Consider the following 13,238-nt stretch of genomic DNA (forward strand, 5'->3'; position numbering starts at 1 on the left):
TAATATAGCAAGAGGTTTCGAACTGCTAGGTTGGCAGGCGCTGGGACCGAGCAATGGGAGCGCACCCCGCCGTGGGGATTCGAACCGCCGACCTTTCGATCGGCAAGCACTAGGTGCTGAGGCTTTTACCCACAGTGCCACCTGGGTCCCATGCAAGTAGTAGATTCTTATTATTACTTCCTATATGTAAGGCAAGTTTCTTACCCAGAAAGGAGGGGGAGAGATAGTACTATTTTATGCCGGATGCCAACAATTACTCATTCCCATCGGCACACAATGACCAGAATTACATTAGCACAAATCAGTTTAATATATTGCATATATTAAAATCCACTTAGGTTTTATTTGGTGTGAAATCTAGTGCAATGAAAAGTCTGAACTGACAACCCCTTATGAGATCATAAGTACCTTGCAGGCAGCTGCTCTGGAAGCTTTCTGTTCCCTGACTGCTATTCTACAGGGTTCACTTATAGGAAGCACAGTAGCCCACTCAGTTTTGTTCTCTGTGAAATGCACCCAGATAGCTACAGTGGTCAGCTTTGTGGTATGGCTCTTTGCCAACTGCACCTGGATTCAGGCTCAAAGCTGCTTTGTCTTCTGAAGAACAACCTAGATTTGAAGCGGTAGCCTTAGTTTAAAAAGTTCTTGAAAAACTGTTGTAAGTGAAGAAAGCTGAATCAAATTTAAATAAAATGTACGTATTACACATTTCAATGAATGCATAAGGGAAGATCTGAACAGTTTTATTTTCAGTGTAGAACAAAGTAATAAAGACTACTACTAATTTCCAGAAGACCAGTTGATGTTTCCATCGACAGTAAGACTCTAAATGGTTTAACAAACCTGGTGGAGAGCAGAAGGATCCAGCAAACTGCATGGTATCAAGCCCACCTCCTGTACAGCAAGGGTGGGTCAAGGCAAAGAAGCTGAAGCTGATTTCTATTTAGCAGTAGCAGGTCACCTTGCTGCCAAGGTGTTCAAGCACGTCTGAAATGAGGATTTTAAAGGAGTTGAAAAGCACTACTTGATTCATTGTGAATCCACTGGGATAAGGAGGAGTGTGAATGGCATGGCAGGCCTCTCTGTAGTTATTGCCTAAAAGCAAGAGCTAGGTAGTGAACACTTGACCACCTTAGGTCAGGTGTTCACGATTCACTGTTGGCTCAAGCCTGAAAACTTTTTTCTAACCTGAAAGCTTTTTTCTAGAAAAAGAGGTGCCGGAACTCACCATGAACACCTTCATTCTCTTAGAATGGCAATGGAGCTCACCTGAGAGGTGCTGGTACTGACTTCCAGTGAGTTTTGGCAGAAAAAAGGCTTGCTGAAAAGTAGCCCACGTGTAGCAGGCCTTCAGAAAATCCCATTCCCAGAGTATTTGTGTAGTGTAGGTAACATCATTTGGGAGGAATTTCAATCCATAATGCCCCTTAAGGCACTCCATCCAACTTTGTTTAAAATTCCAAGGGCTTGAGAGAAGAGCCTGCAGAGAAGCAAGCCATGCATATATACCGTAGATGTGGGGATATCAGTAATAGAAGCCCCAGCAGTTCTCTAATCCTGCTACAACAATCTTATCCCAAGACAAATTGAGGCTGTTGGCGGTACACAGGTGGGCAACCAACCCATGTGGCAAACCCTGTTAGGAGGCAAGCATTCATCTCCAGACACAAATCAACCTTTCCCTTTACTCTCTTGATAGAGCAGATAATTACAAAACCTAGGAGAGAAATGATGCAGAAATTAGCTGCTGGTTCTCAGTTCCTGGTTAGCACAAAAGTCTGAAACAGAGCAGTTTAGTTACTAAGGAACTAAGAATCCAAAATAAGCTTTAATCTAACCCATATCATAAACACATGTTTGAGATCCACAATAACTTTCTCCAATCAAAACCATATTTTTTGCACAGTGTTTGTATATGATGAACTCAGATTACAATTACAAATAAGGAACTGGGGCTGGGTGTGCCCCACTCAATGAGCTTAGATTTGATCTTTTATGGAAATAATGAACCGGAAAGGAATAAGTAAGTAAATTCAGCATTGTGGAGAGGAATTCTTTTGAGGGGAGAGGAAAGGTTACAAAAAGTATGCATGGAATTATTTGTGCTAAACCACATAAAGAATTATCCAAGACAAGTGAGGCATCAAATCAAAATTTTCCTGCTTTCAGCAAACACTTTTCTCCAATTAACACGGAACTATTCACCCTTCTAAATCAAGCAAGATTGCAAAACTGAATGCGTAATTGACAGATTCGTAAAAAAAGACTAAAAAAACAAAAAATCTCAAAGTGCAAGATAGTTGCACAATGGTATTCAATTACTAGCTCATCATAGGCATCTGCTTTGCATCTTGTAAAAGATGTCCCCTAAAATGATAAAATCACTTCTTCTTTTAAAGACTAATGAAGTACATTTTACTGTGGAAAAAATGAGTGCAATAGGCAAGAGAATAACTTATCAGGAAAAGTTATATCCAGCTGATTAAACTTTCTGGAAGCTACTTCTGAGCACCAGATGCTATAAGCAAGCTATTTGCGGCTACTAAAATATGCACAAGCACGGGCTTGCTTTAATTAAGCTTTCGGTGTCATTTCATTTGTATCTGTTCTCAAGAATTTTCTTGCTTTTTATTTAGTCTGCCTTTAACTATTAAGCTCCAGATGTAGTTTGCATTTGGACTAAGCTGATGTAAAGTAGTTGCACGTTAAGCTTCAGTTTACAGCCTACGTAAATAACAAGCCAAAGACAGACTCAATAAAAGGAAACTTAGCACAGCCAGAATTGGGCAGTAAGGAATCAGGAAGTCTAAGCAATATTGCAGCCATGTGAGCTTAAGGATATTTCAATCTGCCGTGTGTAAAGGACTGGTTACAGGCTTAACATGAGGCAGAGTGCACTAGAAGCCATTTCCATTTTAGAAATAAGACACTGGAGTATTTCATTGCAAATCAGGATGTGCCTGCAGCATTTGGCAGGCATTTCTAGAATCCACAGCACAGCAGGGTTCTGATCCTGGTTCATTTTCTTCTCAGTAAACTGTCGAGTTTCTGGATTGAACCATTCACTTTTGATATCTTAGGAGGAAACTAGTATTGCACTGGCTGAAGAGGAAACTAGTATTGCACTGGGTGAACTAATAGGAAGTGTCTATCTTCAATAAGTTGTACTTTTTATCCTGGAACGTACTAAGTAATTACTTCTTGCTTGACTTTGCTCTTGGTTGAGAAAAACTAAAGAGAAAGTAAGATGTACACAGTCCATCATTCTTCAAAGAATCATCCCGGTCTTGTTTCTTTGCACTTCGTTTCACCTTGGTAATACTTTGACACCATCAAAACCTTTGGCACCAATCCTGTGGTGTCAAGAGTAGTCAGAGACTGGATGAAGGTGATGAAGGTGGAGGTCAGGCATATGGTCTGCCCACATAAGCACATTATCAGGGAAGATCAGATTGCTCATGCAGATGGAAAATATATGAAAAGGCTCCCAGATTTGTTGGGAGGGTTTTGGTTCCCTTGGCAAACTCCTTTGAGTAAATCCACAGTGTCTGCTAGAAATGATTCTCACCATCTCCTTCTGGTGAGAAGGCTGCATACTCATACCTAGAATAGTCTTAACTCAGAAACCATTATTCATGTCCTACAAAATCAAATAATATCACAATGTGTGCCTGCTCTTGAAGACCAAAGCCAATATAAAATATAGCAGCTACCAGAGGTTTAAAATGCTCTGGTTTCAAATCATGGAAATGATACAAAACCATGAAGCTTTAAAAGACTTAACGCACACATGCCTTAGATACACATAAAGGATACATATATATAGAAGGCATTTTATGCAAGTTGAAGTTATAGAAATACTTTTATAAATAAAATAATGTAGAGATGAGATCTTGATGGATGGCCCTTAAGAAAGGCCAACATCAGACCATAAGCATCTTCAACAGAAAACACAAGACTTTGGGCTGGGATACTCCATAAGTATTAAGATAGAAGGAAATGTGTCTGACTTCTGAAATTTAATTTCATATTTTATCTCCTCTTAACGCTGTCAAGCAAAAATGAAAGTATGTGTTCAGGAAAAGTTTAATAAGTTTGGCACCTACTTTTGGTATTGGGAAAGATGTGAGAAATAGAAGAGATATGGATTGTGTTGAAAATCAAATGCTAAAGGACTTGCCTGAATGGGTAACATGCAAATTGGTTGAGGGCTCTGCAATAACCATTATCGGATCCTGCAATCTTTCTGTTAGCATGAGACTACAGAACCGCTGACTTGAGCGTAATCACAAACACTAAACTTGCATCTTTTAATGGATCACTTATCCCTCCTGCCTTAAGGAACTGGAAAATGGCTAAAAGAAGGTAGTCACTGAAGGCCAGACTGCAGTCTCAGCAGATCCAAGTGGGGTTAATAGCCAGGTTTTTCTTCTTTCCTTGGAAAATGTTTGAGTGCAGACAAAATGCTAATCAGAAGGCGAATGTCTTCAATGCCTGGTAATAGAATACTCGAACTAACAATTAATGAGGCTTGCAGACCACCCAGCCTGTAATTGGGCAACAATGCTATCATTAAACTAATAACAGCATTGTGGGGATATTACCATGCTTTGGCACTTTGCAAGCATCATTCAGAGTCAGTTAAGGAACCAATAAGCACGCCAATAAAAGGAAAATGAGTTCACAGTAGCCAAATGGGTTAAAAGAAAGAAGAGCTTTTAACAAGGGCACAGAAGTCCACTAGGAAAGTTGGGATTGATGCAACAGCAGATTTTGCGGTGGACTTTATTTATACACTATTTCCAGAACACACACACACAAATGGGGGAGGGGATATTTGAGGGGGGGGAATGAAGTGGCTATGGAATTACTGTTAAATTTAAGGAAATACTTGAATGGATAATGCGAACATGCAATTGCTTCATTTTAAATAAGGTAAAGAAAAAGAAAAGATTTACAATGCAAACCTACGGACTTCTCAGAAGAAAGTTCATTTGAGCATACAACTTAAGATACCAATACATATACGAACACAGGAGGCATAGGCTTGAAAGGGACCATATATGGCTTTGAAGTAATGAACTACCTTAATAAAAAACAAAGATAACCACAAAGCTTTTGTGATTCTCTGCGGTATATTTGACTGGGACTTTAGAAAAGTATACTGCAATGTATTCCATCTGAGACCCCTGAACAGTAAAGAGAGGGTGAACAACTTCATTTTGTAGATGGTGAAACTAAGCCAAAACCCCCCAGAGAAGTTGACAAAGTTATTTTCTGTGAATTAGTTGCCACTGTTAAAAATTTTCTCTTCACAGATTCTCAGAAATTCTGCAAGTATATATTATAATTCACATGGATAGCACGTGGCATTATAAAGCATCTTTAAAACACACCTGTTTGTTTCCCTTTTACATTTGTGTGCACATGTTTTGTTGCTTAGAGTCACATTTAGAAACCTACACAAAGTGACAGAAAATCCTCAGAACTGGGAATCTGGCAGCACTAATATGGAACAGTTTGTTTTATTCAGTTTCACACTTCTTTATCAATATTGGTTTTAGAGTTATATTAAAGACAGTACACACCTCCACATCACCTGCGTTGATAACACGTGGGTTTTAGCTTTTAAAAAATATTTAAGACAGTTCTACCCAATTCCTCTCCTTCTTTCATATGTGTCACTTGCCCGTAAAAGGTTGTAGACATGGTTTTTTGAGGGTTAGGCATTGGGCATGTTGTTTTTCAACGTCCTAAGGACCAACAAGCCACTGGGTTTCTTGACTGTGACACTTTTGTACAGTTCCCAAAGCTCTTGCTGAAGCCAAGAAACTTCCTGGTGGGGATTTGATCTGAAATGATCTTCACGGTTATGAAACTGGCAACATGTCTGCTACACACCATGGAGTACTTACAAGAATTTGTGACATTCACAGAGAAGACACTATGGGAGATAAATAGCATATTATTTTGACAAAAAAGTTGAGGCTTGCTCTGAAAAAAATCAAAAAATGATAGACATGTTTGTCCAGAACTCCCTAAATATAATTTATATAATAATAATAGAATGCTAAAATGTTTCAACACAGGCAAAGAAAGCAATATGGTTAATTAAGAATGAGGTTGAGAGAATTCAGTACCTGGCTGTGAAAATCATATTCTACTTACCAGAAGGGTTTCCACAGCTATCCTCATCACTGTTGTCATGGCAGTTATCCTGATTGTCACACATAAAGCTTTTATCAATGCACAAGCCGTTCCTGCAGTGGAATCGGTCAGTAGAGCATATCAAGGGATTCGCTGCTGTAAAAACAAAAGGAACAACATTTTGCTCTAAACTTGAGACTTCACCCAAACAGGCAAGGGATTTCCTAGGGAAATCCCATACAGTACAGTGGTACCTCATTTTTCAAGCATCTTGGAAGCTGAATGTTTCGGTTTTTGAACACCGAAAACCCGGCAGTACTTGCTTCCATTTTCGAACACGCCTCGAAAGTCGAACGGCTTCTGCCGCATGTTTTTCTTTTTCTCCACTGACTTTGCTGACTATCCTTTGCGCCTCGGTTGCCAAACATTTCGGAACTCAAACAGTCTTCCAGAACTGATTGCGTTCGACAACAGAGCTACCACTATACATGAGTCAAATGTTAACCTGTCTGTTTCCACAGGTACTTTTCAAGAGACACAGCGCTCCACAGAACAGAAAGCTTTGTTCTACTGCAGTCAACCCAGCAACTAAATCTTAATATGTGCATCTGAAACAATCACATCTTTCTCTCTCTTTATGCCTGTCTCCACCTCTTGTATTTTCCCTATGTCAATTTTTTTATATTGTCTGCACTTTCCTGATGCATGGCAATGTGAGCAGCAGGCCGTAGACAGAGACTGAGGCCCAAGAGAACAAATATTTAAAAGAAAACAATTGGGGGAAAACAGGAGGAGAAATATATAAACAGACAGGCAAACAGCTTTCTTTTCAACCAAACCAAAATTTCACGTCACCAGTACATAAAATGTATCATACATACATACATACATCATACAGTGGCAACAGTTCTACCAACCACAGTGGCAGAAAGACTTCATGATGATATAAAATGGTGGCATCATTACATGTCTTGAGATGCCAGGCAACAACATTCTTCTTTACCCTTCTTTAAATAAACTATGGCTTCTTAAATGTGTATGCGTGGGGGGACTGTTATTATGGTTATTTTATTATTATGCTGCATAAATTATGCTCTTAATGTTGCACACTCCCCTGGGATCTTTAGATAAAGGGTGGTATATAAAGCAAAATAAAAACAATAAAAATATTAACAACAACGGGCATGAGGAAAATGTATTTTATATTTGTGCTGCCTCTGTAAGGCTAAACAAAAACATTCATTGTTTTTTAGTTGACAAGGTCAAGGAACAACATGACTCAGGGGACATCTCAGAAGATGCAGTGGAAAAAAATGTTAACAGAGATAGATGGGGGCGGGGGGGGGAGAATGAAATATAGCAATATAGAATTGCACAGAATGACAGTCATTAAGACCCCTATGTGGCAAAGATAAATGAGGCCTTAAAAAAAACCCACTGCCAACAACATGCACTTTTATACACTGTGGCATTTCTTTTGTAAAATAACGAATAATCTTATTTTATAAAAGAAATGTTCCTTACAGGTAACTTAAATGGTATGAATTATCATTCTGAACTCCACCTGTTCACGAGCTGCCCTATTGTGACCTTAACATTTAAAAGAGATCAGCTACAAAGAGAAGTGCCTTGTAAACTTGGAATACAACCATGGATTCCAAAAGCAAAACTGCAATAGAGATAAGCTACTCATCTACATAAACTCCAGGATTCTCCAGAGGTGTTGGGGCTTATGTTATTCTAGAGAGAGTTTTCCATTTATAAAATCAGTTTGCCTCTGATGGGTTCTGCCACTAACAAAGCCAAATACTTGTAAATAGCAGCAAGGATTGTGGTGCTGAATTTGGGCTTCGGGTATTAATAAAATATATTTAATTACTTTATTTACGAAAAAAGGGAAACCTGCCCACAGGTAGAAATATACTTACTGCAGTTTTCTTCATCGCTGCCATCAGGACAGTCCGCAAAACCATTGCATCGGAAGCGGCCAATGATACAGTGAATTCCACTCGCACAGGGGAAGAAGGTGGAGCCACACTTAGATTTGGCTTTTGCTGTAGGAGGAGAAAATATGGGTGGTGAAAGAGCTCCCTCTGTCAGAGCTGGTCACAAGCGTCTCAGACTTTTCCAGTAAGGATTTTTCCAAAGCTTAGTTTAAATGTTTAGTAACAGAATTAATGTCAAAGCCAAAGAGTCACTTTTAATTAATGTTAAAGCGCAATAGTTACTTCCGCTTGCTTGGCTGGTGATACACAGGTGTGTGTGTGTGTGTGTGTGTGTGTGTGTGTGTGTGTGTGTGTGTCTTTAAGCCATCAATATAGCACAGGGCTAGGCCACTACTGTATTGGTGCTCTAGTCATTTCAAGCTTCCTTAAATTTCCCAACCAGTTTTAACCCACAAGACATCCCAGTGTTTCAATTGTCACAAGGATTTAATCATTCTGACCACTGTTTTCTGACAAGCATGGCAATCAGCCAGACTCTGAAACTTCACAGCAGTTGCACAGGAATTATTGCCATTTTCCCAGCTGTATAGTTCCATAGTTTGGAGGAAGGCTGGGGATTATTTGGCAGATGCATAATCCAAGTGTTTAAAGAGACTTGGCCATTCAGAGCCAAACAGGCAAGACTATCTTTTCTGTCTAGAACAGGCCTGAAGGCCTTGGGTGTACCTGCTTGAAGATGCCCTGTGCCCACCTGTCTCTCCCTTGGGATGGATGAGCTGGTTTGGGAGAGATGGAGATTTGAAATGCCTTGCCTGAAAGACAAGGCCAGCAGGAAGTGCGAACTTAAATTGTAGGCCCTGGCACTTAAGATTTCAATTCAACAGATACGAAACTGTTTGCTATATATTAATGGGGGGGGGGAGACTTCAGGGAGGCCCAACCCTTGACTCTATAAAGCAAAGGATGGGTAACTTATGTCCCTCTAGATGTTGCTGGACCAGCTCCCATCATCCCTGACCACTGGCTATACTGACTGGTCAACAATACCTGGAGGAACAGAATTTCCAAACCCTGGACTAGTTGCTGAGGAAATCACTGCATAAGAACATGATTTGGGGGGGGGGACAGAAAGAACTGGGAGCAGCAGAGCATCACACAGCAATCACAACTACACTGTTCCTTGAACAAGGTACACTAATGAAAAATCACAAACAAGACATCCTCCTTCCAAAAATGTATTATTTGAGAGACAAAGTGGTAACCTTTGCACCACATTTTATTTTTCCACAGCCTTTCAAGCTCATCAAGAAAATTTCTCAAACCACCTCATCAAGATCTGTTCTGCACAGCTTCTGGCCTCTTTGACACTTTCCTCTTCTATTCCAAAATCACAGCTAGAAAGTCACCCAAAAGCATATCATTTAGAAACCTTAAGTGTAGTTATTTAATGGATTCAGAACTGGCTAAAACAAACCAAGGAGATAAATTATAATAGTACGTTTGCATAGGTAATCCATTAGCAGTGAACTGAGAGATGGGTTTATTCTACAGCGAAGAGGTTTCTTTCCTGGGTCACATGAAAAAGAACCAATTTTTCTGAAAGAGACTTAATTATATGATTCATGAACTTAATGCATTTGTAACCCATCTTCCCAGTAAAAATCCCTCTCAAAATGGATTACAACTTTCAGCAAACAATAATATAAATAATGTAAAAATGCAATTAAAATGCATCCAAACACATAATAACAGGAGCACATAAGACACATAAAATACCAGACCAAAAAAAAGTGATAAAAGTGAGCCAGACAAAAAGGTTTTCAAGGGCTGCCTAAAATGAGCCCCCCCCCCGTGTGTGTGATATCATGCTCTAGAATCCCTGTAATATTACTTAACTAGCATTATCAGTGAATATGCAGTATATAGAATTTCATGCAACATAAGCCCTATTCAGCTGACTTAAACGGGAGATAATCAGTCTGTAGAAAGAGAATTATGCCCACAGACTCTGTCTCCAGCTCTCACAACTATGTAAGTCTGTGCAGAAGAATGAAAGGTGAGACTTGTAGGTACAGTATAATTTTCTCTTCACACCTTTTAGTTGGCTGAATGAGGCTATACTTTTTTTCAGCTTGATGAAGCAGTCTTAATGTTGCAAGAAATTCTCTGTACTGCAGATGTACTGAAAATACTATATACACCATACAAGTCTACATGCTAAATGCAATCAAAGAGACAGAACAGAACCAAAGTATGGGTACCACCTGCACATGAACGTAGCCAAAGCAAACATGATGACTTTCCTGTGTTTTGCTTAACTGAACACACAGCCAGGTTTTTGCCAATGAGAAATGAGATGATTCACATTTGTATGTATCAGTCAATGATCTGCAGCATATATGTGATACTTCTCTTGAAAAACCACTATATTTGGCATATGTCCTGTCTATGGTGTTTCATCTGAGATGGTAAATTCACCAGTGCAAAATGAATCAGCAGTCACTCAGTGATGAACATGAATTTGTGAATACGCAGTTTATGAAGATCAATAAGGGAGAAATAGAGGAAGGGTCAAGGGAAAAAAAAGAGAGAAGCTATGGAAAAGACAAAAGCCGAGCTTGCTGAGCAACCATTTGGACAAATATCCTTTTCAGAGCTAAAGTGACTGCCATTGAACTGAAGGCTTCTCCTGCTGGCAGGTAATAATGTATAAAGGATTTTTATTAAGAAGCAGCCACAGTAACTCTTAAACTGATTTACTATCTTTCAAAAACAAAGTAATGCAATTCCTTTATGGCACACACCCTTTGCAGATGCATTAGTCCTTAGCTGGGCTTGTAGAGCAGAAAATGAGACATATCAACTAAATGTCACTTGCACACCAACTACCATATTTTTCTGGGCAGGAACCAAGGACAACTCAGAAATAGGAGGCCATCGTTTTGAAGAGACGAGAAAATAAATTATCTGTGAGTTACTGCTATGACATACCAATTCTAGCAGTGGAAAATTCTTAAACAGAAATACTGTATAAACAGTGAATTCTCTTCCAAATTTTAAATTAAACTGAACTATGAATAAGAATGTGTGGTTACACTGAGATCTGATACCTCAGTCAATATCCTTGTGGGAAGCAACAAGTTGATATATCCTTTAGAGTGAATGGTCTTTTTACATTTGGTTTGTGGAAACTGCAAACGCTGAATCCTACTGTCTCCAGGGTTTTAAATAAATCAGTGTTCTTAGGGCAGCCTGACTACCCAATGAAGAACTCTGAGGCCATATTCATACAACATTCCACTCCTTAATAGGTCCATGTTTCATGTATTAGCAGTTCTGATGTGGGTAGCATTCAAGCATGCAACCTTGGCTAGAAGGTCTACAGCAGAGATTACCAGCATAGTGTTCACATGTACCAGATTGCTCCCCCCCCCCCCCGGTTTGGGTGGTTTAGAGGGTGTAGGGCTTTTTTAATGCCCACAGAGGCATCATTCACCCACAGAGGAATTTTTCTGAATGGACTTGGGGGGGGGGGGTTTACATTCAAGTATGCTGTAAGTGTGCATGAGAGAGATACACAGATATGTATCTATGGTATGTATGTGTGTGCTACGCATAAGAAAGCCTGAGTGTGGATATTTTCCCCAGTACTGGGGACTGCTCCCTGTAATTCGATAGCAATAGCATCATGGGGAGGAGGGGCCAGTATTGTGTGATCTCCACATACAGGATCTGCAAGAGATAGATGACATTACACAGCAAGAATATAGTTGTCCAGGGAGTCTGAAGGGAGCAGCAATGACTATACTCTCTCTAATTTTATGCTAGGACATGCCTACAGCAGTCATGCTGTGTTATACCTTGTCCCAATGGCAGCCACATTTTGTGACTGATGCCCACACCACTTTCTCAACAATCGAAATGTGCCCACTGCTCCAAAAAGGTTGGCAACGCCTGCTCTACAACATCCATCCTGCCTTCAATCCCTACCACTCCTAAAGCAGTAGAATTCCTTGTACAAAAGCAATGTTGAGTGGGGTAGGTATAAGAGCAGTATAGACTACTCTAAACTAAGAAACTATTCTATGACCTCTTGTCTCAAGCACATGGCTAGTGTTATCCAATGGTAAGGTTGCCTTGGTTGACTCTCATAGGACAAACCTCCTCCTACAGGAACAGCCTTGTATAAGACAACATCGTAACATGGCTAACTGCACATTTGTGAGCCTAATATAAGCAACAGAATTCACTTGTCCCTTTCTGTAAAGTGGTTCTGAGTACACTCGACCAATAACCAGCCACATGGTGTCATTTGATGGATCTGACTTTGAGTTATAATATGCTCTAGATGTTATTGGACTCCCAATGCCCATCAATCTCAGACAGCATGGCCAATTATTAGGAGTGATGGGGACTATAGGCCAACGGCCTCTGGAGAACCAGATTCTCCATCCTTGTTCTAAAAGACTCAGGTGCCTGAAATATGACAGAGCAGTCCTTCTGTGATCCGTGAACATCTATGTCAGTGATAGTCACAGAAGTCAGGATTCTATGACTAACACAAGCCCACTACGGCATCAGAACAGATGGCATCAGGACAAGGAAAGGAGACAGAGGGAAAAGCAAGAAGCAAGGAAAGCACCATCCATGGCACGCGACTGGGTTTTGTTAGCATATGTATATTAAGCAGGTGCCTCAGAAAGCTGCCTCAGACCCATGGAAGGGAAATGTTAGAGAAAGAAAAAGAAAAAGAGGAAAGACTTCAATCCAGCAATGGTTACAGCAGATCCTTGAGGGCTATGCCAAAACCAGAGCAGCAGCACTTGAATCCGTCATGGACCATAAAAGCCACCATCACTAACAAAGCACCCCTATTTTCATAACACCTTTTCTGTTTTAAGACAAAAATGACCATGCCATTTTAAACACGATCTAATGATGCAATGACCTTTTCCACTTGCAGTTTATTTTATGATCCTTTGTGCAAGTCATCTTCCACCTGGGGGTAAAATTTCTCCATAAAACGCAGTCTGTTATAACTAAGTAGTTGTTGTTCCAATACAGAAAAGGCAAACACTACACTGTTGCCTTGGTTAGCAGTGGAACATATTACTATGTTTCAGGGCATATATATATATATATATA

The 13,238-nt window shown here is 39.9% G+C and overlaps 1 protein-coding gene across 2 annotated transcripts in view; it reads right to left on the reverse strand.

Annotated features, from left to right (window-relative positions):
• LDLRAD3 (low density lipoprotein receptor class A domain containing 3) overlaps positions 1–13,238 on the reverse strand; it is a 120,390-nt gene that overhangs the window by 53,427 nt on the left and 53,725 nt on the right. For both annotated transcript variants that reach the window (XR_014220602.1, XM_082226534.1), the window contains exons 3-4: positions 8,076–8,201; positions 6,169–6,303 (exon numbers count right to left, since the gene is read on the reverse strand). Coding sequence is in view for 1 of the 2 variants with exons in the window: in XM_082226534.1 (XP_082082660.1) it covers positions 6,169–6,303; positions 8,076–8,201 (261 nt within the window). In the remaining variant the exon portion in view is untranslated. The remainder of the gene's footprint in view (positions 1–6,168; positions 6,304–8,075; positions 8,202–13,238) is intronic.

This window comes from Podarcis vaucheri (genome assembly GCF_965113315.1).
Source record: "Podarcis vaucheri genome assembly, chromosome: 1".
Lineage (NCBI taxonomy): Eukaryota > Metazoa > Chordata > Lepidosauria > Squamata > Lacertidae > Podarcis > Podarcis vaucheri.